General features: G+C 39.5%; 1 protein-coding gene across 2 annotated transcripts in view; it reads right to left on the bottom strand.

Moving 5' to 3' along the window:
- Positions 1-9,191: 9,191 nt before the first annotated feature.
- The window catches only part of LOC149847120 (sterol 3-beta-glucosyltransferase UGT80B1-like), a 249,396-nt gene continuing 230,678 nt past the window's right edge, over positions 9,192-27,909 (bottom strand). For both annotated transcript variants that reach the window (XR_016430342.1, XM_089996829.1), the window contains exons 14-15: positions 10,612-10,761; positions 9,192-9,631 (exon numbers count right to left, since the gene is read on the bottom strand). Coding sequence is in view for 1 of the 2 variants with exons in the window: in XM_089996829.1 (XP_089852955.1) it covers positions 9,437-9,631; positions 10,612-10,761 (345 nt within the window). In the remaining variant the exon portion in view is untranslated. The remainder of the gene's footprint in view (positions 9,632-10,611; positions 10,762-27,909) is intronic.

Genomic DNA, 27,909 nt, shown 5'->3' with positions numbered 1-27,909 from the left:
ACAATAAAGAAATAAAATGATGTATAAGGTTTAGTGGCAATGAAAAGACTTCATGGTAAATAAAATTGGATAACAAATGAAAACCAGAAAAAAGATATATTTGATTAGCAAACCTAGCATGAGGAGCCATTCCACTTGCTTTACCAAACTCATATCCATGCATTCTCACAGGTATTCCATTATTTCCAGCTGTAATTGCTGTTGTGTGACTTGAAATCAACGACCCAAAACACAAAGCAAACCAAATCAAATACACAATAAACAAAGACAAAGCAAACTAAGGGAACAGTGTTATATAAAATTGAACAAAGCAAATTTGATAAAATATCATGCTCTTTTGATAAGTCATTATGTCACTTTCTCAAAAATTATGAAAGATTTTCTATTAATATACATATATATATGAAAGATGTTAAGGTTTTTGAAACTGCACAGAAGACCAGTCCTTTACCATCATAGCAATTGTTGCAAATTTGTACTTTGATGAAACATGAATAATATAAACTAATAGGACAAGTGAATGACATGAAATAAATCTACATCATCAGGGATGGATCAGAATGGTTCGATATGAAGTCACAAAAAGCAGACCTAAGTTTTTGGCAAATGAGTCATTAATTGGAAGAGTTTGAAGGAGAGCCTGCGGGTGCAGAGGGAGCGTCCATCAGTCCTTCGTCGCAGTCACCGAGTGGGGGGAGAAGCAGAGGGCGGGAGAGAAATCGTGCCCTAAATGGGTGATTTTATATTGCACATCAGCGACAGAAATTTTCCGTCGCAAACTCTGTCGCTAATGAGCTACAAGTTCTAGACAAAAAAAATTGGCGTTGATCTGTCGCTAAGTTGCGACGAATCTTGAGACGAAATTATTCCGTCGCTACTCGGTCGCTAATTAGCAACGGAGTTTGCGACAAAATTTTGTTCGTCACTAATTTTGCAAATGCTTCGAATGTTAGCGACGGATAGTTTTCTCTTGCTAATCCGTGGCAAATTTTAGTCGCTAATTAGCATTTTTCTTGTAGTGAAAGCTTCATATTCAACTATGTTATTGGTGCACACAAAATCCAATTTGAAAGCATGGAGAGTCTTTTCACCATCAGAGGATGATAATAATAAATCTGATTCCTAATTCATTAACATTTTGAGATCCATCAAAGAACAATCATAAAAAAAAGTCTATTTCTTCCTTCAATGCTATACAATTCTCATAAAAAAAATGTTGTTGAATTTTGTTTTCTCATTTATGGGTAAACCTGCTAGATGATCAGCTATAACCATAAACACTCAGTAGATCATGTTATTTGAATCATAGACATAGTTCCTGCATGCAAAAGAGCAAAAAAAAATCCAAGCAAGAAGGGGCAGCAACGGTGTTTTTAATGGAAAACAGTAAAAAAAATAAGTAAAAATAATAAAGGAAGAAGAAGAGGAAGCTCACCTTGGGCTGCTTCAATGGAAGAGTTGCTGAAATTTTGGAGGAGTAGAAGGAGAAGAGGAGAACATGGGGTGGACGTCCAGCCCATGTTGATATTTATAAGAAAATTTTACGTTTTAGTTTAGAGAGTTCCAATCTAGTCGGAAATCTCTTAATTAAAAGAGATAAACAAGGGGGGGGGGGGGATGGAGTGGAGATTTTTCTAAAGGACACTAGTTGGATTGGGTTTTGATTTTTCAAACTTCAAGTTTATTAAAACACTAACTAAACCTAAATGGGCTTAAATACCCTCCAATGTTTCGCCACCCACGTGGGCTCCATTTGGTTTTTCAAAAATGATTTTAAAAAGGTGAAATAAAAGGGTTAAATTTTTTTTTTCAAAAAGCTTTCAAAAACACCTAGATCCACTAAAATTTTTGTATTTTTGAAATAAACAAAACATGAAAATAAAATAAAATTGAATAAATATGGAGAAATTAGGGTTTGGCACCCCTTTAGGGTGGGCCCCACTTGAAGAAAGTTAAGGAAATTGAAAATTGATTTAGGAACCAAGTTTAAAATGAATCCAGATCATTTTTTTAAGGAAAATGCTTTGAAATAAGGCATGTAAAGCCCTAGGGGTTGGCCAAATGGCAAAAATTTGTTCTAAAACCTAGGTTTTTGAAATTGATTTCGAAAGAAAAGTTTTAAAATTGAGTCTGGATTTAATATTTTGAAAACAAGAATGTTGGATCTTGAAAATGATATGCAATGACATGGAATGCGATAAAATAATGTGGAATGACATGCAATGACTACAAATTAACAGAACCCTGGATAAGGGATTTGAAGTCCCAAACCCCTGGCAGAGACAAGGAATTGAAAATTTTTGTCTCAAGATAGAAATTGGATATTGAACATCAGATCTGATATTGTATCTAATCCAAATGTGAATTGGATCTCGGATATAGCTTAAATTTTAGAAAAAGAATTAATCTGAGCCTAGATTGGCAATTGTACCAGCTTAAAAAATGACAGAATTGATGTTTTGAATAAGATGACCTGAGAAATGATTTTGCCTTTGTAGGGCAAAGAGTGATACTGAAAAATGGGGTTTGAACTAGATTAAACTGGTTTAAATTGATTTGAACTGGGTTCTAGGGTTTCTAAACTCAGATGAGCTAAAGGAACACTGACTCAACTAAACTTCTAGACTCGATAATCAAGAAATGACATAATTCTCAAAGAAATGGTGAGAAATGAACACTGGAGGGAAGTGAATTACAAAAATGTATTGAGTTTAAGCTGTAATGAAGGTCAGTTATACTGAGATGAACTAAATCTAGAGCTCAAGTACTAGCTAGGTTGACTGAACTTAGCTCAATTTCAGCTAAAATGGGCTAAAGTGAACTCCAACAGTATGAGAAATGAATTTGAACTGAAACTGGACCACTTGAACTCCTGGTGAGATCAAGTTAGACTCAAGGAAATAGGATCGACAGGAAATTACTGACTCAGAGACAGTTGGCTTGGATTCAAGCTAGCAATGAGCTCATTTCTATTTCTCCAGAAATGAACTGATTTTAGCTGAAATAATCAGAAATGAATAGCGTCTTCTCATCGTGAGCTCATATGAGCTAGAAATGACTGACATTCTAACTCTTCTAAACTTAAAATGAGCTTGGTTGAATCTGACTGACGAGGGTCTATGGTGTTCTAGGGGTAAAATGGTAATTTTACTGGCAAAAAGGGGGTGAAATGACACATAAACTGGAATTGACCTAGGGTTAGACTCTTGCACTAATCTACAGGAGTTGGCATCTATGAAAAGGGGTGTTCGGAATGGACCTAAAGAATTTGGGGTGTTTACACCAATTAAGGAGAAGAAACTAGGACTGCATCGTCCTTACAAGGCAACAAGACAAGAGAAGAAAGCATGAAAACATTGGCAGTGCACATCATGAAAATAGATCGGCCATTGCGAAAAATATGCATTTCTAGCATGCTGGTTGATCCATGTACATGATCATAATCATGTGCATGGGTCGGCTAGACCCCTAGAATTTATGTGTATCCTATACAACAAGCTGGTTGCATAATCGATAAAGCCAAAACATGAAAATATTTATAATTGCATGAACATGTAGTTCGATTAGCATATAGCCAAAATAATGCATTCAGGTGCATGAGCATAAACACTTAAGCCTGAATCAATGCCAAACATAATCAACTATAAAGGCATGTAATAAGAACATTTTTAAGTCATAACGTAAGAAACATGTACTTCGGCAAAATCAGACAAAAAATGTGAGCTTTATGCACACAAAAGATCAAATCTAGTCTGCATACTTATATTACAGCAGATCTGGATCACATATGCACACAAGTGAGACACAACAGATCTGTCCAGACTGCATACACATATGTTATAGCAGATCTGGTCCAGATCTGCATACACATTTTACAACAGATTTGGATCAGATCTATACACAAATGGGGCATAGCAGATCTGTCCAGACTGTCAACAAGTATGTTACAACAGATCTGGTCCAGATCTGAACACACATGTTACAATAAATTTGGATCAGATTTGCACATGAATAGAGCATAACAAATCTGTCCAGACTTCCAACACACACTGTCGGTAGGTCTGACTTGCTGCAACATATGTACAACAACATGTTGTTGACAACATGCTGCTACTGAGCAATAATATTTGTCGATAGCATGTTGTTGTTGTAGAAACACGCAACATGTCGAGGACAGCAGGTTAGCGCTGCACAAAAATATGCAACACTATGCTGCCCAATAACATTTCACATTTAAACATATGATCAACATAATCTCAGCATTTAAAAATAGTCATTATGGCAACATCCAGAATAAATTAACGTCAGTCAACAAGACAACATAAAAATAGTTCCAAATTAGTGTTGACAACAATCAACATATCAACATCAAAACTATTTTAAATGCCAAACAATATGACAACATTGACATCATTTATAATCTGTCTGCTAACAGTCAAGACCGTAATAATCTAATAATTGAAACACATGTTTCATTATAGTCAACAAGATTAACCTATAAACAAGTTGATAACTTCTTAAAAAATAACAAATTTACAACATATCTGATTAACATACTAGCATAATTCAGATTTGATAACATTAAGGAAAAATTATCAATAGCATGTTATATGCTTCAAGACCTGAAAATAAACTGATTCAACCATCAAAACCACTCGTATGCCTATCGACTGGTCTAATGAGACTACCTATGCAAACATATAGGCAGATCTGATCAAGATGCCCATATGATGAAGCCAGCAACCTATTTTGGGTCAAATCTGATTCCAAATCAGAAAATATATATGTATATTATTCTTTGAGCACAAACGATAAAAAAAACCAACCTATGCCAAAATCTGCAAGGCCAAAATTATATATATATATATATATATATATATATATATATATATATATATATATATATATATATATATATATATATATATATATATATATATATTCAGTATAAAAAGGAGTAGATGCAGAAATTGACAGTCTGTACGTGAATCCAAGAATAACTTGATGTCGAAGACATGTTAAAATATGAAAATCATTGGCATGGCTACATCAAACCCAAAATATACAAAATCACAAATCAAGACATAGGTTTAAACATGTTTTTGGAATCAAATTTTATTTTTTCCTTGAAAATTTGCATGAATTAGATTTAAAATCGTTTCGCCCTATTCAAATCTAGAGAGGAACCAATACCTTAGATTGGATGTAGAAAAAGATCGAAAAAAAGTGTTCGATAAGGAAGTTGGATTTCCTCCTCTCCTTTCCCTTCTTCTTCCTTTTCCTTCTTTGTTTCACTTTCTTTCTTTTCTTTTTTTCCCCTTTTTCCTTCTCTCTCTCCTCCCCCCCCCCCTCTCTATCTCTCTCTAGAAAATTGGATCTAGAGAGAGACGAGTTAGACCCCTTATATATATATATATATATATATATATATATATATTAGGTCTTCTAGAGAGAGGGTGAAGTCTCTTCTAGAGCCCTCTCATATGGGTAGAGTTCTACCATATGTAGAACTCTACCTTCTACCTTCTTTATCCATCTAGATTTTATCTCTTTTATTTTATTTTAAATTAATATTCTCAAGAAATATTTCAAGGGGGGTCTGAAAGCCCATATGGGGTAGAGTTCTACCTCAGGTAGAACTCTACCTCATCTGTATTCTATTTTAAAGTTGTTTTTAAACTTTAAATTCAAGGTAGTTTTAAAATTGCCATGGATGGATTTCAGATCCAGATTTGGATCTCATATTCAAATCCATATTCAAATCTATATGGATCTAACCTAGACAAGATCCTAGTCAATATGGATCCTGGATTGGGTCTAGTTCTATATCAACTTGGATCAAATGGAGTGGATCTAGTCCGATCTAATCCAGAAAAAATAAAAAATAGAGGTGGGTCATTTTTGAAAAACACGATTTTTGGGCCAACCGTAACCAGATTTCAAAAAAACAAGGCACCAACGTTCGCAAAATTATGAGACACATCTAACAATATACTTACCTGATTTTTGTATTTAAATTTTGCCTGAATTTAACTTGAATTTTGCTCAATTTTCTAAAAACAAAAAGTTTCTTAAATAATAATTGGCTCAACTAGGTCTTGTCAGTGGGCTCTGGGCCATGCTCAGACCCAACTGATGTCAGCTATATTTAAAGGTATTTTTTAAGATTTTTATCATATTCATAAAATACTTAGCCAAAATTTCATAGTTTTTAAATTTAAAAACCATGAAAACACACACGATATTACCTGGATTCTCTTTTGGTGTCTTCCCCACTGCCGCACCAGTATTTCAGTTCGTATTCAAACGGAGTGGGGCAATCCTTCATTGTGCTATGGATTGTTTTACTAACTACTCAAGGGCGACAAGGTGTTTGTTGAACAAACCCAAACTGCAGGACCACTCAAATGGCTAGTTGCCACTCAACTTCGTTTATGTTATGCAACCAAATGTCATAACTTGCAAGGTCTCTCACGTGCACAACCACAAAAGAATGAACACCTCCACCAACAAAATGAATACTTCTAACAAATTATTTGAAGAAAACTTGTATGTGCTTCAATGATGTTCTTTAATTGTGCTATGCAAACACCTCTTTGATATTAGGACCTAACCCTCTTCGATCATTTTTATCCTCATTGTCGCGTATGTATCTCCACATTACAACACGTGAAAAAGGGTTACGTCTCAAGGGCCTTCCAATAAATATGTACCCCTATATCCAAACCTGTAAGGATCAATACAATGATTAGTACCACATCAACAATTTATAAATAACAAATGCAAAAAAATATCAAATAGGAAACTTGAAAGAATGAATACATCTAACAAAACCAAAATGCCTACAATATTTTTTCTGTCAGTCTTGCATTAAGACAAACCTGCATACATGTGTGCAAGAACGGTAGCTCCCCATGCATATTCATCGATGTAAGTCAATGATTACAACAATTCCAAGTGCGATCCATGGGGTGATCTCCAAGAATTTTCGAAAATACATTTAATATAATAAATCTTTATGGGATAATGAGCCTCTTGTGCACTATGTAGTATCACATTGCTCTCCTCTACCTGAGAATCCTCCATAATCCCATCTTCTGCCTGAGGACCCTTCATAATTGCCCCAACCTCAACCATACTCTTCTCCATATATGAGCGACTACTCTCCTTCAATTTAGAGACATCCTAAAGAATTACCTCCATCTTCCCACTACCACTAAAAGTGGCCATGTCTCCATCAAGTTGGGTATTGAGGTTGGCAACAACCTCACCTTTAGCCAATGGCTTAAACTACTTCACCAATGAGTTCCCCTCCCCCTCCTTCGATGCTTCAGGGATGAGAGAAATATTTGACCGCAATATCATTAATTTTTTTTTGCAGATTCAACAACACTTTTAGGCCACTCTAAAAATTTTAGCAGCTCATTTATTGAAACTGCATACAACGAATTGGATGAGCACATATTTGTACACTGCAGATTGCTAAGGCTATATTTTTTATGGACAAAATGTAACAACTTGATTTTTGGTGTTAGAGCAGGATCTCTCTCTTTCAGAGTGACAAGTTTATTATATGTGTCAAGATGTGTTGTGAAACACCACTTAACCATCAAATGCTACAGGTCCTTAAGGCTTATTTTGCTTGTTAGGCTGATTCTGCCTGTTATTTTTCTTTTTTGTGTTGACTGATGTAACTTGTTTATTTTTCTTCTTCTTTAATGCCATCTTTTAATAAAAAACTTAATTCCTAAGATAACATTAAACTAGATAATATACATGCAAAAATCAAAACAGTAAACTGAATAATATACATGTAAAAACTAATAACACCTATACATGCAACAATCTTTGGTGTCATCTCGTAAAAAAAACTATAACAATAAATTAGATATTATATATGTAAAAACTAAAAAGAATGAGGAAACTAACATGCAATATTATACACACCCAAAAAACTGAAAAACAACCGATTAAACTGAATAATATGTATGCAAAACAAACTGAGGGATGTAACTGACACATATAACCAATTCAAAAAAAATTATTATTACCAAAAAAATAACAATGAAAAACTATTCACTGAAAAACCTAGCCATCAGTAACCTTACCAAAAAAAGCTCATTGAAGGATGTCGATGAAGTCATTGCCGATGGTTTTACCTGAATATTCAAAGGAGATTAGCCAAAAAACTCAATGGAGGAAGGCCAAAATTTAAGGTTTTCCATCGGTGCTCTCAATGAACTGCTGTTGATGAGAGATTTTTGCAAAATTGCCACCCACTAAAATATTCATCTGAATGTCGCCAAAATATTGTTAAAAAATCATCGAAAGGATTTGGGACCACAAGAATGATACGTGTTGTGAAAATAGGGCATCTAGATGAAAAAAAGGTTGTGAGACAAACCGTCATTTATATGAGACAAAATTTCGCAAGGAAAAATAATTCCACAATACAGGTGCAATTCAAATAAGAGATTTTACAAATATTTTAGATTTTGGTAATCCTTCATGCGATACTCGTCAACAATTTCACAATTATCGAACTTATGCAAATTTTATGATTTACGTAGGTTTTTGTGTAAAACTCGTAATGAGTTTCATAAATTTTTAAAATTTTCGCAACTTGAGATGCGATTTTGTTGACGAGTTTCGTAGGAGTATTATTTTAGCATTATGACATGCAAAAATAAAAAATTCTCTCCGATGAGAGATAAAAGTAAAAAAAAATTGAGAACATGTGATATTGTTCATTCGATGAATTTGGTAAATTGTCAATCATTTTAAGAAACATGTCATTTTCGTCATAAAGTACAGTCATTTTCCATAAAAAAAATGCAACACTGACAAAAGATTCGATCCACTACAATAGTGACAAGTTTTAAATTGCAATTTATTAATCAAATTTTCAGGAGAATTCAAAATATTTTATTTTAACGAGGTTTTAGGAAAATCTTGAACAAAATAAATGTGAATATAAAAAAGAATAGAACTTACAAAAATATGTGAAAATCAAATCAAGAACATATTGCGATATTTTCACTGTGCGCAATAATTCAACATGCATATGTAAATATTTGATGGTGACAAATTTCAGATGACACAAATGACCAGAACGCCACCTAAAGAAGCAATTTCAATCGATTTGGTACGTAATTAAAAGGGAATCCAAACATTGAACTATGCATTAGTTGTTTATGACACTTCTATAGTAATCACAAAATATTATGAATCATTTCAAGCCAAATTCTACATTCTTTTACATCCTAATATCAGCCAAAGGAGAGGATTTCTACAATCGAGGTCCTGAGGAGAAAAAGAACACCTGTATGTTTCATTATTTATTGCGTCACACCCCACAGAAACATATGCAGCCACTAGAGAGCATAACGAAAGAGCAATGAAAGAATATTACAATCTCTTTGTATCAGGAATACAACTAAGAGATACAAGGCAGACAACAACACTTTTCCATGGCCAGAATCATCGACTGTATGGGGTTTCCTGTTCCCTCCGAGGCAACAGTTGGCAATGGTAGTTCTGGAGGCAAATGGCAGTGAAAAGCATCTACGGCTGCAGCCACACCATCTTCATTTCCAATACTTTTTGCTAACTCAAGTGCGACTAGTTTTACCTGCAACACACCAACACAATTTCACCCATTTGATGACTTCTACAACCAAATTAATCAAGGCAAAGTCTTTGAACACATGCAAATGAAGGAACCACCATTCATCATGAAACAGTTATAAAGCAATCCATACAACTGACAGCATAACCAAGCTCTCTTTCCTATTCTGAAGAAATGTACTGCGAAAAAATATTAAATTTTCAATAAGCCTGCAACTGCCAACTAGTTTAAAGAATAAACACATCAATGTGATGATGTGTGGTGGAAAATACACGAGCAAAATAAAATTTGAAAAATCAGCAAAGAAGAATAACCATAAATATTTGACAGCATTATTAAGTTCAAAAAAGGACAAAATGAAACCAAACACAGTATAGAAGGAAAGATAGAGACCAACAAGAAGAGAAAATTAAGACATTATTCATACAGGATACATCCCATGTGTAATATTATAACTTCGGGGTCCTAGCAAACAAGAGGGACCTCCTCGTTTGCCTCCTTCAAACACAGCCTGAGAAAAAGAACACTTGCAGCACATGGGATTTAATCTATAATGAACATTCATCAAGAAAACTCAGAAACCGAGAAGGCAAACAATAAACTTCAGCAGAGGTAAAAATTGACAATAAAACATAAAAATGCTCTAATTAAATTTGTCAGAATATAGTTATTCGTGTTTGGAGCAACAACTCAATAACATAATCATCAATTTAGCTAAACAGCAAAAACACTGATGAAAATATTAAATGAATATGTTTGCTTTCTTTTAAACAAAACATATAGAATATCACTTCATAGACTGATTTGCCACGTGGGATTCATACTTAGCACTTCAGGTAAATCAGTACAATAACTTCGTCAAAATTATGTCCAAGTAAAAGATTGCCAAGGAAATTATAAGACAGGTTGGTATATAACTACAGATAGGAATACATATCATATCTGGAAACCAAAATAGTGCCCAAGTGCTTTGCTAATATTACCTCAGGATCAAGCATGAATTTTATTGCATTTGACAATCGTTCTATGCTGAGCTCATGAATTGGTATTGGTGCAGGACCAACTCCTTTCTCATGTACTCTATCAGCCCAGAAGAACTGGTCACCAAAAAAGGGCACAATAGCTGTAGGGCACTGTAAAAAAATAAAAAGAAGAGGAAAAAGAAGTGAACCATTATATGAATGAACAAAAACATTCCTAGCAAGCCACAACCATATTCTGGAACTAGAATCACACAACAATTTTGTGCTAACACTGTTAGCACTCAATTTCTAGAGAATGAAGGAGATAGTTCCAAATGCACAATGATTGATTAAAGATTTAAGGAAAATAGAAGGCTAACATCATCATCATCAACCTTATCCCAACTACATGGGATCGGCTTTCAGAAAATAGAAGGCTGATACCAAGATACTTTATAAAAATGAATGAACTACTACCACCGTGATGATTTTTATATCAAACATTTATTTTCTTGATATAATGACAACTTTTTTGAGCATATGGTGACTAGCTCATGTCAAAATATCAGTCGGATAGCCTACTTTACTGACTTATGGTATTTTGATTTTCTACCACCTCATGATTGGCTAATACTCCAGGAATTCCTGCATGAACACACACAAACATATACACAGACACATGCATGCACAGAAAGGAGGATGGGGGGGGACGAGGGGGCCTGTTTTGAAGAAGGATTGGCAAAGGATAGATCATGTCATGTGCCTACCAATAGTTTCTAATGGATCTTTCACTTCATAGGACATCAGCCACCATCATTCATCATAAAGCCCTTCTATTTTGCAAAGGAGACAACCCCTGGTAATTGCCAAAAGCAAGAAGAAAGATGGCCAAAAGATTAAAATTAATCATGGAGAACCTCTTGAAAAATCATGCTTTTACCACAGGCTTGTTTTTTTTTTTTTTTACCAATAGTCAACTAGTTAGCGGAACACCTTTTTGCACTACATTTACCTTATTCTGTTAGCATCCATTAGTATATTGCACATCCCACACAAAAGCTGAGACTATTACTGAATGCAGTTAATATCCTATTATGGGATGGTGACACTAATTGTAACACCCAAAAATTTCGAACTTAATAATTTCCTTGATATAGTTGAAAAATTCATTTTCTTTACAGAGTTTATTTTTAAAATCAGCGGAAACGATTTCTTTAAAAGAAAAAGGACAAGTTTGACAACCTTGGGCACGTTAGCGAGAGAACAAAGATTTACCATGGACGATCTGTTTTAATACTTAGAAAACCATTTCTTCTATTCAAAGAGAGTGTCAAGTTTGTACAAAATTTGGATTTCCTCTAGAGAAAACCGTATAAAAAACCAAAATGTCCAGGAGAAGAACTACGAGCAGAAACAGTGGATCCTTAAATCATCTTGCAGTCGCGCCATCGCCTGATGCACCTATTCGTCACCTGTACCCATGAAATGAGTTAGTTTTACGAAAAACTAGTAGGTGAGCAAAAAAACAGAAAAAACTAAATTAGGCATAGATAATTTATGCAGTAGGTAGTAATGAGCAAACTAAGCAGATAGACTAGAGAAACAAACTAAGTACAACAAACTGAAAAGATGAGCATGCTCAAATTAGTTATTACTTGTTAACCGGCCATGCGGGTACATACATGGCACGTGAGTCGAAACAGCCGAGACCAAGCCGAGTGTTCATTATGTTAAGTATTTTAAGATACCTCGGTTGGCTGACTGAATCCTATTCCTATGGAGACGACCGATGGTCGAGAGAGTAAGTCTCCAAGGCCTGATAGGGATGCATCCAACTTCTGCAGAAGTGTTAGGCTAACTTATGTAGCCCCTATCCCCCTAACCTCCGATGACTGGGGAAAACAAGTCTTTTGCCATTTTAAAAAGCCATAAATGGTCTGTCCATCGGAGTTGGTACCCTCGTCCTCTCTCTTGGCGAAGCCAGGTTGAATTGAGCGCGACGGAGTTTCTTAGCCGTTGCCTCATTCTCCATGCTCTGGTCCATTAGACCAAAACGAGCATCTTGCCTATGAAGGCGATCCCATTTTTATATGTGTTTTCAACAACGTGCACAAAGCACTAATCGAGGTCATAAGACCCTCTCAGCCAATCGTCGTAGTACTAACATGCCTCGCATGTTCAAGAGTACACTTACGAGGAAAGGGATATAGGTCCTTAATAGGAGCCTCGGAAGCGTGTTTCGCAGAGATATAAAGTTTTAAAAAGCTATTTTAACATTTTAAATCTTTCGAAACGACCCACAACTTGCCAACATATGTCATGTGATTTTCTCGAATCTGACATCCGATGACGCAGTGTCTGGGTGCTATGCAAGTCACGACACTGGTTTTGGTAAATGGGCTTCGCAAAAGAACCCATCACCCAATAACTTGATCTTGCCCCAGATCAAGGGTTTTCCCAAAATATATCGGGTAAAATAGTTGAATAGGTAATCCTCCCGAATACGCTGAATCGATGGCAAGGCAAAAACGAAAGATAATAATGAAAAAGCAAGAGCCTGGGCGCGAAGCGCGACGACAAACAGGAATAGGAAATGCGAAAGGAAAGGACAAGGATCGCGAAACCGCGTCCTTGAATTAAAAGACAGTAAGTAGTAAATACGAAAGCAAAAGCCTGGGCGCAAAGCGCGACGACAAACTGAAATAGGAAATGCGAAAGCAAAGGACAAGGATCGCGAAACCGCGTCCTTGAATTAAAAGGCAGTAAGTAGTAATTGCTAAAACAAAAGCCTGAGCGCAAAGCGCAACGACAAACAGAAACAAGAAATGCGAAAGCAAAGGACAAGGATCGCGAAACCGCATCCTTGATTTAAAAGTGTACTTATATACGTATATGTATATAAATATATCATTAAGTCCTTTCAATCTTTAATTATTTAAGCTTGATTTAATTATTTAAGTCCTTGTGCAACTTCTCCTACCTTGGGGTATTGCGAGGAAGTCGTCTACGAGCGTAGGTGATCGTTGGTTTAGTTCGCGGGGCGCGAACGAGCTCCGTTGCGCAACACTACAGAAGTATGACTTTTACAAGGCATAAAAACGAATAAGGATAGGGAGAAAACTTGATTTTTCCGTGACTCAATGCAGGGGTCATTGGCCCCTACAGTTATGAAAAAGAACGGGGTAGGGTCCAATGACCCATGCCGTTAAAGCAGACAGGTGCAGAGGCCATCGGCCCCTACCGGATATCTAAAGGAGGGCAGGGGCCTCGGCCCCTGCTGGGTTTTAAAAAAAAGAAGGGCAAGGGCCTTAGGAGGCCCTTGCTGGGTTTTAAAGAAAAGAGGGGCAGGAGCCTTCGGCTCCTTCCAGATTTTAAAAGAAAGGGGCAGGGGCCGATGGCCCCTGCCAAGGAAATGAGTAGGGAGAGGGTGTGCAGGGGCCAAAGGCAACCTGCGGCTTAACAGGAGAGGAGGCAGGAGCCAATGGCCCCTGCCGAGCTTTTGCTCGACAGAGAAAAAAAAGAGACAGGGGCCAGAGGCCCCTGTCGGTCAAGAGAGGGGTAGGGGTCATCGACCCCTGCTGGTTTTCCAAGGAATGAGGCAGGAGCCGAAGGCTCCTGCTTCCTTTCTTAAGGGAAGGGTAGGGGCCATCAGCCCCTATACGAAAGGGAAGGGCAGGGGCCATGGCCCCTGCCAGAAAAGTAAAAAGGGCAGGCTGCTAAGAAGATGAGGGCAAGGAAGGCGGAGCCACCTGCCTGCTAAAAAGAGGAAGGCAAGGGGGGCGGAGCCCCTTGCCTGACGGAAAAGGGAGGAGGAAGGCTCGGCAGGGGCCGCCGGCCTTCCGGCGAACCAGAGGAAGAAAAGAGGGGGGAGGGGAAACGAGAGGAGAAGGGGTGCTTACCTGGGCTGCCGAGGGAAGGGAGGTTGCCGGGGAGTGGCTGCCGTGAAGGAAGCTCGCCGGAGTGGAGAGCGAGGGACAAAGTCGGGGGGAGAGAGAGCAGAGACAGAGGGGAGAGACGAGAGATGAGAGAGAGAGAGTCGGGGGGTCGGGGGAGGCTCGTAAGCCCTCCCCTCTCCCCTCTCGCCTTTTTATAGGGAGGGGGCGCACATAGGGCCCGCCCCCTGTGTCGCTGGAGATCCCCCCCCCCCCTGCCGTTGGCTGCCAGCCCCCCTGAAAAGGGGTTTTCGAGGGGCTGGGCATGGGTTGGATCCGGGTCGGGTCTGGACCCGACCCGGGTCCGATCTTTTTTTATTGTGTTTTACATCCAACCCTCCTTAAAATAATTTCGTCCTCGAAATTAAATTGAACTTGTCGATCAAAGTACAAGTCAGGGTATTTCTCCCTAATATCATAGTCAGGCTCTCAAGTACATTCCTCTATCCCATGGTGCTTCCAACGCACCTTTACAAGAGATATCGTCTTAGATCTAAGCACTTGATCTTGACGATCAACGATCTCGACTGGTCTTTCCTCGAAAGACAAATCCTTCTGAATGTCTACATCATCATAATGGATGATGTGTGATGGGTCCTGAACGTATTTCTGAAGCATGGATACATGAAAAACATTATGGATCTGAGCGTACTGAGGAGGTAAAGCCACACGATAAGCTGCTTCACCAATCCGTTCCAGGATCTCGAACGGTCCGACAAATCTAGGGCTTAGCTTTCCCTTTTTACCAAACCAAAATACGCTCTTTGTGGGAGATACTTTAACAAAAACCATATCTCCTATCGAGAAGGTGAGCTCTCGACGACGATAATCCGTGTAACTTTTCTGCCGACTCTGTGCAGTACGGAGTCGCTCTCGTATCATTTGCACCTGCTGAGTGTAGTGTTGTAGCACTACAGGAGATTCCATCATTCGCTCGCCAACCTCATCCCAGTAGAGAGGCGAACGACAGGGCTTCCCATACAAGGCCTCGTAAGGGGCCATCCCGATGCTAGCGTGATAACTGTTGTTGTACGCGAATTCGGCCAGACTGGTATGAGAATCCCATTCTCCCTTCCAGTCCATCATGCACGCACGCAACATGTCCTCCAAAGTCTGAATTGTGCGTTCGGACTGTCCGTCTGTCTGAGGGTGAAAATCAGTGCTGAACTTTAAATTCGTACCCAAAGCGATTTGAAGTTGTCCCCAAAACCTCGAGGTAAACCTCAGATCACGATCAGAGATGATAGATACTGAAACACCGTGCAACCTCACAATCTCACGAATGTAGAGATCTACCAAACTGTCTAAGGACTGACTAATACGGATAGGAAGAAAATGAGCCGATTTGGTGAGTCGGTCAACGATCACCCAAATCGCATTGTTGTTTCTTCGTGTCCTAGGCAAACCGACGATAAAGTCCAAAGTGATGTTTGTTAAAATGTATCTCCTAAAATCATTATTGTAAATATAAATATATATATATATTTATATACATAGAGATATATTTACATATAATATATTATATGTACATATATTTCTATATATATAAATATATATTTACCCAAAAGGGTATTTTTGTAATTTCCTGTTTTGCGCATATTCCTTTTGGAATATGTTGTAATTTTTCTTATTTATTTTTTTGTAATTCTTTTTTATCTTTTCTTTTTTCTTTTTTGATTTTATTTAAAGTGCATTGGGGGTCCCCCAATAGAGTCGTTGGGGGCCCCCAACGGTCACAAATGTGACCGTTGGGGGCTCCCTGTAACGCCCCAAAATTTCGACTTGTGATTTCGAAAACCTTATCGAAAAACCTTTCAAAGATTTAAAGTTTAATATTTAAAAACAACAGCGGAAGACATTTAGAAAGGAACACAAGTCAACAATCCTGGGTACGTTAGCTGAAAAACCATCATTCACATGTACAACATCTTAAAGGAATTTAAGAAATAAGGCAATCGATTAAAATCTGCAGTTTATTACAAAATGAGCATTTTATTCCAAAGTTCAATAAATCTAAGAAAAACTCCAAAAAGTCCCAGAGCCAAGCCGCCAGCAGAAAGAAAATGAATCTTGATCCACGTTGCACCACGCCATCGGCCGCCAGTGAAGTCCTACTCCTCACCTGCCCATGAAATGGGTCAGTTTCATAACAAACCAGTAGGTGCACGAACAGATAAGTAGAATGAAAATAAAACAGGACATTCATGAGATAAGCAGTTATGATATTTAAGCAATTAAGGCAGTTGTAGTCTATTCTAACAAATGTAATAAGTGCAAAGAGAAGCAGTGTAAGTCTCAGTCATCTATATCTATTCCTGAATATATTCTTTAAGTTCTGATATTAACTGGCCTGTGGGTACGCACAGACGCGAAACGTAGAAACAGCCGAGACCGATCCGGGGGTTTATTATGTCAGGTGTTTTCATTAACCCGGATGGTTGACTGAGTCCGCTCCTAAGGGGACGGTCAGTGACCAATAGAGTAAATCCCCAAAGGCATTCGTGGTCCATGGATGCATCCAACTTCTGCAGAAGTGCCTGTGAATTACCACATAGGATAATTTATGGAAATCCCAATTCCCCTAACTCCGATGACTGGGGAAAACCGAGTCTTTTGCTCGTGGGGTGGTTGTTAACAACCTGTCCATCGGAGTCTTTGTACCATCCATCCTCACCCTTGATGAACCGTGAAGATCGGATGGGTACGACGGGGGTTTCTTACCCGCCGCCCCATCCTACATGCTCTGGTCCATTAGACCCACTCGAGCATCTTGCCTGTGAAGGCGAAATGGTCACTACTTATGTGATCTCAGCAATGTGCTAATTGCACTCATCGAGGTTGCTACAACCTCATCAACCCAGCATCGTAACCCACATGGGACGTACTTATCCAAAAGTACGATCATACTCTCCGAGAGGTACAACTACGATAATGTTTTATGATTTCTTTGGTTCCTACATGACATGTTTTGCTTTTTTGAGCAATTGGCCTGTGGAGGCCAATATTATCACATCAAAATCAATAAAGTGTAAATTTCACACTTCAATACACTCCATGATCTTACATAAAATTCATACCGTACCTGCCTTAAGGTTCGATTACAATAGCAATTGCAGTGCATTCTGAGTCTATTCACAAAGTCTACCTTAAGTATGCAGTTTCAAAGGAGTAATCATGCAAAATAGACAATTATCAGTTAAGTAATCTTACACGTAAACAAGCATGCCAATTAAACTACTTGATGAGTCTACCCAAAGAATTTACATTATGCAATTTCAAAAGAATCACAAAGAGTAAATTTTGACCAGTCAATATTTCTTCAGATACACAAGTATGCAAAATAACTATTCTATCTCAGAAGTCTTATTTTATTTTGTTCATACATACTATTCGTGCGACTTTCCCCTACCTCGGGATGTCGTGCAGCTGCGTGCGTCTACGCGTGTAGATGATACGAGGCTCGGGCCGCGGAGCCAGAGCGGGGGTCCGCTGCGAGGTCTGCAACAGTGCTATGTTAATAATAATGCGGAGAAAAAAAAAGACAAACCTGCCTATAGGAAAAAGAGAGGCATCAGGGGTGTGCCCCTGCTGGCCGAAAACAGACAAGCGGCGGGGGGGACAAGCCCCTGCCTCCGACAATAGCGGGGCGACAGGGGATGAGCCCCAGCCAAAACATAGCGTGGCGGCAGGGGGCCAACCCCTGCCGACAGCCACCAAGTGGCAGGGGCTGAGCCCCTGCCAACAGCATGAAATGGCAGGGGCTGAGCCCCTGCCGACAGCACACAGTGGCAGGGGCTGAGCCCCTGCCGACAGCAAGAAGATGGCAGGGGGCCAACCCCTGCCAAAAGCACAGGTCGACAGGGGCCAAACCCTGCCCACAGCAAGAAGATGGCAGGGGGCCAACCCCTGCCAAAAGCACAGGTCGGCAGGGGCTGAGCCCCTGCCGACAGCAAGAAGATGGCAGGGGCCAGCCCCTGCCAAAAGCACAGGTCGGCAGGGCAAGAAGATGGCAGGGGGGGCCAACCCCTGCCAAAAGCACAGGTCGGCAGGGGCCAACCCCTGCCGACAGCAAGAAGTGGCAGGGGCTGAGCCCCTGCCAACAGCACACAGTGGCAGGGGCTGAGCCCCTGCCGACAGCAAGAAGATGGCAGGGGCCAGCCCCTGCCAAAAGCACAGGTCAACAGGGGCCAACCCCTGCCGACAGCAAGAAGATGGCAGGGGGGGCCAGCCCCTGCCAAAAGCACAGGTCGGCAGGGGCCAACCCCTGTCGACAACAAGAAGATGGCAGGGGGGGCCAGCTCCTGCCAAAAGCACAGGTCGGCAGGGGCCAACCCCTGCCGACAACAAGAAGATGGCAGGGGGGCCAGCCCCTGCCAAAAGCACAGGTCGGCAGGGGCCAACCCCTGCCGACAGCAAGAAGATGGCAGGGGGGGCAAGCCCCTGCCAAAAGCACAGGTCGGCAGGGGCCAACCCCTGCCGATAGCAAGAAGATGGCAGGGGGGCCAGTCCCTGCCAAATGCCACAAGGTGGCAGCAAAGGAAAAAGGGGGGGGGGGGGGGTCGCAGGGGCCTCAGGTCCCCTGCCGGCACTCCGGCGATCCCCAGCGAGAGAAGGGGACGACAGAGGCTGCGTAAGCCACCTATCGGGGCCCCGATGGCACAGGGAGGCGGTGGGAGGCCGCGACAGCAGCTGTGAGCCTGCCGGCCTCCCGGCGAGGTGACAGGGAGGGGGGTGAGGAAGAGAAGAGGGAGGAGAAGAGGGGGTACTAACCTGAGAGGCGATGGCTGGCGTCGGCGACGTGCGCAGCACGGAGGAGACTGGCGTGGAGTGGGGGGGCGAGGGCTGCGAGAGGGAGGAGAAGAGAAGAGGGAGGCGTGACCCCCCCCTCGCCCTCCATCCTCTCTCTTAAAGGCGCAGGGGGCACCCGAATGGGGAAACCCTCGATGGGTTTCCCTATCCAGCCCAGAAACGAAGGGGGAGAAGGGGGGTTGCGGCGCCCGACTGCTCGGGTTTTTTTTTAAAACCCTAATAAAAAAGGGGCCCGGGTCAGGTCTGGACCCGACCCGTCCCGGGTCTGGACCCGACCCGTCCCGGGTCCAACAAAATTTTTTTTTATATGGGGTGTTACATCCTACCCCTCTTAAAAGAATTTCGTCCGCGAAATATTTATTACCTTGAAGAATCAAAATACAGGTCAGGATATTTTTCCTTAATATCGCTCTCAGGTTCCCAAGTACATTCGTCAATTCCATGATGTTGCCACCGAACCTTTACAAAGGAAATGGTTTTTGATTTAAGCACTTGGTCACGACGGTCGACGATCTCCACTGGTCTTTCTTCGAATGTCAAGTCCCCTCTAATGTCCACATCATCATAATGAATGATATGCGATGGATCGTGAACATATTTCCTCAACATGGATATGTGAAAAACATTATGGATCTGAGCATACTGCGGAGGTAACGCCACGCGATAAGCTGCTTCTCCAATCCGCTCCAGGATTTCGAACGGTCCGACGTATCTAGGACTCAGCTTTCCCTTTTTCCCGAACCGAAATACGCTCTTCGTCGGAGATACCTTAACAAAAACCACCTCGCCAATATCGAAGACAAGCTCTCGTCGGCGTCTATCTGCATAGTTTTTCTGCCGACTCTGAGCGGTACGGAGTCGTTCTCGAATCATCTGCACTTGTTGAGTATAGTGTTGCAAAACTATAGGTGCCTCCAAACTTCGTTCGCCAACCTCGTCCCAGTAAACAGGTGATCGACATGGCCTCCCATATAAAGCTTTGTATGGGGCCATCCCGATGCTCGCATGATAGCTGTTGTTATACGCGAACTCTGCCAAACTGATGTGGGAATCACACTCTCCCTTCCAGTCCATCATACAGGCTCGAAGCATGTCTTCTAAGGTCTGAATCGTACGTTCCGACTGCCCGTCAGTCTGAGGGTGAAACGCAGTGCTGAACTTCAACTTTGTGCCCAACGCCAACTGAAGTTGTCCCCAAAACCTTGAAGTGAATCTAGGATCACGATCGGAGATAATCGAGACTGGAACACCATGCAATCTCACAATCTCTCTAACATAGAGATCAACGAGACTATCCAACGATTGGTTGAGACGGATAGGTAGGAAGTGAGCCGACTTGGTGAGTCTATCGACGATCACCCAAATCGTGTCATGCTTTCTCCGCGTCCTCGGAAGACCGACTATAAAGTCCATGGTAACGTCTTCCCACTTCCATAGAGGGATCTCTATCTGCTGCATGACCCCACCGGGTCTCTGGTGCTCGATCTTGATCTGTTGACACGTTAAACACTTTGAGACATACTCAGCCACGTCTCGCTTCATACCGTTCCACCAATAACTGCGTTGTAGGTCCTTGAACATCTTCGTGCTACCCGGGTGAATTGTGTACCTAGACTTGTGGGCTTCCGCAAGAATTTCATCTCGAAGAACCGGGTCATCAGAAACCTAAAGGCGCTCCCTCAACCATATACTTTCATCCTCCTTCAGACGAAAAGGGGTATCTGCCAGAATCGCCTGAGCCTTCAACTTCTCGTAGCGCGCATCAGTTTTTTGTCCATTGATGATTCTCGCTAATAGCTCAGGTTGAGCAACAAGGTGGGATAAACCGATAGAACCATGAGTGATCGCGAAAGGTTCCCATAAGGCTAGGTCTTCGACCAACCTCCATCCAGCAAATAAAGCATTAATCGAAACTTCTGGTGATTTGCGGCTGAGGGCGTCAGCCACGACGTTCGCCTTTCCTGGATGGTAGGAGAGGGTGAAGTCGTAATCCTTGAGGAATTCAAGCCAACGTCGTTGAATCATGTTCAATTCTTTCTGAGAAAATAGATACTTAAGGCTCTTATGATCGGTGAATGCTTCAAACTGCTCCCCATACAAGTAATGTCGCCATATCTTCAGTGCGAACACCACCGCAGCTAACTCTAAATCGTGAGTTGGGTAGTTCTTCTCGTGAATTTTAAGTTGTCGAGAAGCGTAAGCGATCACCTTCCTATTCTGCATCAGCACGGCCCTTAGGCCTGACCCAGAGGCATCAGTATAAATCACGAATCCGCCCTTACCATAAGGTAAGGTCAAAATAGGAGCACTGGTAAGTGTGAACACCCCAAATTTTCCAAAATTTTGTAAAAATGACCATTTTGCCCCTAACCCCATTTTCTGAGAAAATCAAGTCATTTCTTCAGATTTTCTGAATTAAATTTCATAAAGCTATATTCAAAATTAATTCTGGATCTGAATCCAGTACTTCAAATCCATATTACCTCCAAAAATCCGGATCAAAACCCGTTTCTGAAGAAATTTTCTCAAAATAGCTCTAAAAATTCTCAGAATTTTTTTTTTTTTTTTGTAAATATTTTTACAAAAACACAAAAAAATTAGTTTTAAATCCTTAACTTCTCATAAAGCTTTAGGATTATTCTAAAAATACAAAAAAATAGAAAAATGACATGAAAAGCCAAAAAAATTGGGAAAAGTTATAGGAAAAACAAAGAATTTTTAAGCCTTGTGATACAATTTTCTGAAAACCTCATTTTCATAACCATTTTTTAAAAAGTTCCCTAAAAAGGAAGCCTCCTTTTGGAAAAAGTAGAGAATTCCAACATCCCTCTCCCGCACGCCTCTTTCCTTCTCCTCTCCGCCCTCAATCTTCAAACAACCATCGTCGTTTTCCACCCTCAATCTTCAACGACCTCCCTCTCGAATCCTCCACAGCCCCTTTAAGAAGAGACCTCCACCACTTCTCGAGGGATCCATTTTTTTTTGGCTAACATCCCTGGTTTTCCGGTACATCCATCTACAAGCTATCAAAACTCATCTCTCACAATCCATGAGCTTCTGTTAGTCGACAATTTTCCGGGGGTGCCATTGCAATCCATCAACTTCATCCACGATCGCCATCCATCTTTCGCTCCCCTTGCATCGATTAAGAGCCATCGCCATCGAGTTTCCTCTAAAAAAAAAAATCCATAAAATCCCTCTTCACACGAGCGATTTCTCCCTCAAGCTTCTTCTGGAGGACTATTTCTTCTTATCAAAGATCATCTACATCCACTTATTCATTACGAGCATCCTCCTCTGCAAGCGACAGCCGCCCATCCTCCTCTACAGGTAAGAGAGTCGCCTCCCTCCTTGCTTCTCAGTATAAAATTCCATTACAAATTCTGCATCTATTTTCTGAAGCATACATGATAGGAATGGTCTGCTTATAGCAGAGCAACCTATCTCGATGCAACATTAATAGGAATATGTTAATTCCAATATCATTTTCTTCTAATATGAGATTTATTACTTTTACATTTGTTTTTTTTTTTTTATTTTGTTGTTTTGGTTCAACTGCGCCTAATTCCATGATCGTGATACCCGAATCCCCTTTTAACCAGGTTTTAAACTCCAGCGGGTGTTGTATTCCCTGCTTACTTTATTTCAATCCCATTTACGTTTCACCTATGGAATGCTTCCTATGAATGACCACCGGTCTGATCCCAGTATCAGATCGGATGTGTTTCACAAGAGATTCCAATCAATCCTTTTGTCCCTCCTCTCCCCTCCTAAGAATCATTTTTTTTTTCTTTCTTTTTTTTTTATTGCGTTTTTGTAACTGCTTCATAAAACTCAGGGTCCATGGTTTCATTGCTATTTTGTTATATGAACATTCTTGTTTCTCTGTTCCCTGATCTCTTTTCCATTTTCAGTATTCTTATTAATTCCACCTATAGTAGGCGGCATCAACATTATGTGCCTGGCGTGAATCTTTTTGTAACATCCCACGCTCGCACATTATCTGTCACGTTTATATCATTTAATGGTCATGATTTGCATAACTCTTCACCAACACTCATGCACGACATGGCCTTCACCCTTCATCAATTCTTTTAGATGAAATAGGGATAGGCGGTTTTAGCCTCCAGCAAACATCTGAACTATGAATCATCGTGAGGTTCAGCCTTTGCAAACTAGAAGATATACAGCCGATGCTCAGGTTAGAGATTAGCCATGACATTGGAAATGATCAATTCATTCACAGGACAGGTGGCTCTGCTCTCACAAACTTCAAAGCTCATGATCATGTAGACTGAGATCCTGTGGATCAATCAGGATAGATTCTTAAGGCTGAAAACCTTTCTGCTGAGGTGGTTAATGGCACACGGATGCTCATTTTTTTCTTTTTTTTCTTTTGTCATTGGTGTTTGCCCCATTTTTATATATTCTGCTGGTTGCTGTACGCATAATCAAACCTTGTTCTTGAATATGACTTGATTCATATGCTAAAAGAATTGTATCCAAGATTGGCCGTGAGACCATATTTGCAATGTGCTGAAGCATTTTTTTTTTTATATATATGGCCAAATACCAACTCATGATTCTCTATCCCCATCTTCATATTCATTATTGCTCATCTTTGTTCTGCTAAAAGTTGCTATATAAATTCTAACAGTGTCATAACAAGGGAAGTTGGTTGTTGTCCATGACAAATTGCAATTCGTATCTGCTGTCTTTGTGGGTTATTGGGGATTTTGACATGATGGGATATGTCATGAACAGACATCTTTGTGGATTTCTGCTAAATGTTGCCATATAAATTCTAACAGTGTCATAACAAGGGAAGTTGGTTTGTTGTCCATGCAATGATGTATCTGAGAAATGTCATAGCGATGATAATGTTGAATGCCATTTTCTTTTTTTTTAGTTGTAATCCTTGTTGCAGCATATCACCATTACCATGACACTTGATGCACCTCGCCCCCTTTTTTTTTTGTAGTTACAACAGTAGCTACCATACCTTCACAAAACCTCCCTCCGTTCCACTTCCTACTGCACAAAAACCATAGCAACCACTCATGCCTATTGACTGTAGCCTGTACACCTTTACATTGTCCATCTCTACTTAAACACCTTGCTGCATACATACTTCAAACCCCAGCATATATAGTTTTGATAAAACCATCTTGTATATAGATTTCTGCAGTTATCAATCAACCATAGATGTTTGTTTATAGATCTCTGCATCCTTTTTTTTTTTGTGCTAATAGTATCGTCCACCCTGTATACTGTCATAGCATCATTTGGTGAATATGAGTTGATTTGCCTATTTGAATATGAGCGTCCACTCCTCATAGGAGACACCTCCAATATGTCACCGTAGGGTCGGTGGTTTGCCTTTGCATCACCTGTACAACACCTGCTGTATACAATGATCAGTCTTCATCGGTGGCTGAAAATTTTAGTATAAGGCTGGATTGGCACTTCCAGTGGATCTATGATATTAAGGTTACCTTCTTGCTGGTTTGAAAAGATCTCTTCATCGGTAAAGTCTTAGCAACAGCAAGAGGGTCATCAATGGACATTTTGCTGAGGGTATATATGCGTATATCTGTGATACTTGAAGCCCACTGTTGAGAACTCATCATTAGGCCCTGTGCAGAATATATATTCACAATATATGGTATATATATATTCCTGTGTTTTGCCACGTGACTATAGAGGTGTACCTTTAATATATCATGTATATTGTTAATTGGGTATGAATGCCATCATCATATGCATCTATATGCTTCTTTCCTTCAACATATTCATTTAGTTTTAATTCAAAACTCAACTTTTTTTTTTTTCTCTTTCTTCTCTATGTCGGATAGTTTGCTTTATAGCTAATTCAATTCTTTTTGCAGGAAATATGCGGATAAAGTTATCATTTGAAGTTAAAAATTTGATTTTATGAGTTGTAATAATTAGATTTGAATGAGAATTTACATTTCCTGTTTTAGGCAGAATGGATGAGCATTATAAACATCATAAATTGTTTGTTTTCATGCATTTTTTTGCCTTCATTCCTCAAATTCTCACAATGGTAACACGAATGGCACGTGCACCATTTAGTAAGAGATAATTGATACTAAGTTGATGATCCACATCAATGGCCATAGTCAGGGTGTGGACAAAACTTAGCATTTTTACCTTTTACAAAATAATACTGGACCCACACTGGATCCATTTTCAAAATTCATCATGTTTTCCATAAATATTTTCCTCTTTTATCAGAATTTAACTTAAAATTAACTCAAAATATATACCAATGGCCATAGTCAGGGTATATTGAAGGTTAATTTCATTTTAAATTCTATAAAAGCACCAAATGTGTTCCATTCTTCACCTGAATTTAAACATAGATTATTATATAATACATTCAATGACCATAGTCAAGGATGTATTATATCTTCAATCTTATTTTAATTCATTTAAAGAATGAAATAGCTTTTCAAATTCCAATTTCAAAATTATTCAAATTCATTCATCATATAGGATAGAATTGCATCATATTTTCAAAAACTTTCTTTTTCAAAAACTCCAAGTGATGTTAATATCTTCTTCAATCTATCTTCGATCCTTATCAAATCCAATTCATCCTTTTCATTTTCAAAATTCAGTTTCATTTTTAATCTCAAAGTTCAATTTAACTTTGAGATTTCAAAGTCATTTTATTCAAATTCAAATCAAATTTCAAAGTTCAAATTGACTTTGAAATTCCAAATTCATTTTATATTCATATTTTCGATCAAAATCAAAGTTCAAATTAAACTTTGAGATTCTGGATTCATTTTCAGAATTTACAAATCCATTTTAGGACCTAGGATTCAACACTCATGTTAGATCTCAGGCTCCAGATCCAATTCCTCCTCAGGATCCAGACTCCGATTTCACTTTGGATCTTAGACTTCTGGTCCAAATTCCATCTTAGGGTCCAGAACCCAACTCTACATTGGATCTCAGACTTCAGATCCAAATTTATCTTAGGATCCAGACTCCGATTTCACTTTGGATCTTAGACTTCTGGTCCAAATTCCATCTTAGGGTCCAGAACCCAACTCTACATTGGATCTCAGACTTCAGATCCAAATTTATCTTAGGATCCAGACTCAAACTTCACTTTGGATCTTAGACTTCAGATACAAATCCACTCTAGGATCCAGAACCCAATTCTATTGTGGATCTCAGATTTCAGATCCAATTCCATCTTAGGATCCAGGATCCAATTCTACTTTGGATCTCAAACTTCAGATCCAAAATTCCGTTTAGGATCCAGAATCCAACCCTATCTTGGATCTCAGATTTCAGATCCAAATACCATCTTGGATTCCAAATCTTGAATCCGATTCCATTCAAAATTCCAAAATCCAAATTCCATTTTAAATTCCAATTCTTAAAAGCCAATTCCATTTCATTCAAACCAAGTTCCTATTTCGGATCCTAAATCCAAAAATCAACTCAAAACTCTATTCAGAATCCAGAACTTGGATTCGGATTTTATCTTGAAATTCCAATTGTTACAAATCCCATTCCTCAATTCCTTTAGATTTCCCACATTTCCTTCTAAAATCAAAACTTCAAAATTGGAATTCAATTCCATTCCAAATATTCATCCAAGTTCAAAACTTCTAAATTCAAAGTCCATTTATGACTTTGAAAATTTCCTTCATTCTCTTTTTTTCAAGACTTCAAAATCAATTCCCAAAATTCCAGATTTATTTTCCCAAGCTCTTGATTATTCTAAAACTTAGAACTTTAATCTTAAGTTCTAAGTTAGAAAACATTTCTTCACTTTATCAGATTCACTTGGGGATTCTTCAAAACATTTTCTAAAAAAGCATACATCTTTGCATTTGCACCAGCATGATTCATTGTGCATTTTTAGACTTAGGATAAATACTTAGATAATTTCTTAGCAAAGCAAAAGGCATTAATTCGACCCTTGGTTCGATTACCCCTGGTAAAGGCGCCAGGAACGGTCGAACCTCGTACCGACGAGCGGATCCCGTCTCCTAGTTTTCCCGCAAATATTTCAAAACGGAGGCGAGTTATTTCAAAATATTTTTCAAAATCAAGGTCAAGTGAGACCCGCAAAATAAATTCCTCTTCTCTCTCTTTCTCTCTTCTCTCTTTCTTCCTTTTCTCTCTTCTATTTTTCTCCCTTCAAAAAGGAGGAAAATAGAGGTTGGAAAAGGAAAAGAGAAGGAAGAGAGAGAATATTACAAGAGAAAAAAAAAAAATTTTTTTTGCGATGATCACAGGTTTGGCGACCGAGATGGGACTCGTCTCCGTCCGGTCGAATTATGCCTTTTCTTTTGCTTTGATATTATCTAAGTCTTTATTCTACATATGTCAGCTACATTTTCATGCAAACCTTAGGAGCCTAGACTCTGTCCTAAAGCTGACATCATTGCATATAGGATTTAAGTATGGTTTGGTAGGACCATATTGAGGAGATTATTCCATGCTCACATTAGACTTAGATCTTGAATACAACTCTCCTCAAATTTAGGGATTGAATGTAAACAATGTATGCAAGTGTATGCTTCTCTTT

The sequence above is a fragment of the Nuphar pumila genome, chromosome 2 (genome assembly GCF_984573655.1).
Source record: "Nuphar pumila chromosome 2, dmNupPumi1.hap1.1, whole genome shotgun sequence".
In the NCBI taxonomy this organism is placed as follows: domain Eukaryota; kingdom Viridiplantae; phylum Streptophyta; class Magnoliopsida; order Nymphaeales; family Nymphaeaceae; genus Nuphar; species Nuphar pumila.
This window is presented reverse-complemented; position numbering and strand designations above follow the sequence as displayed.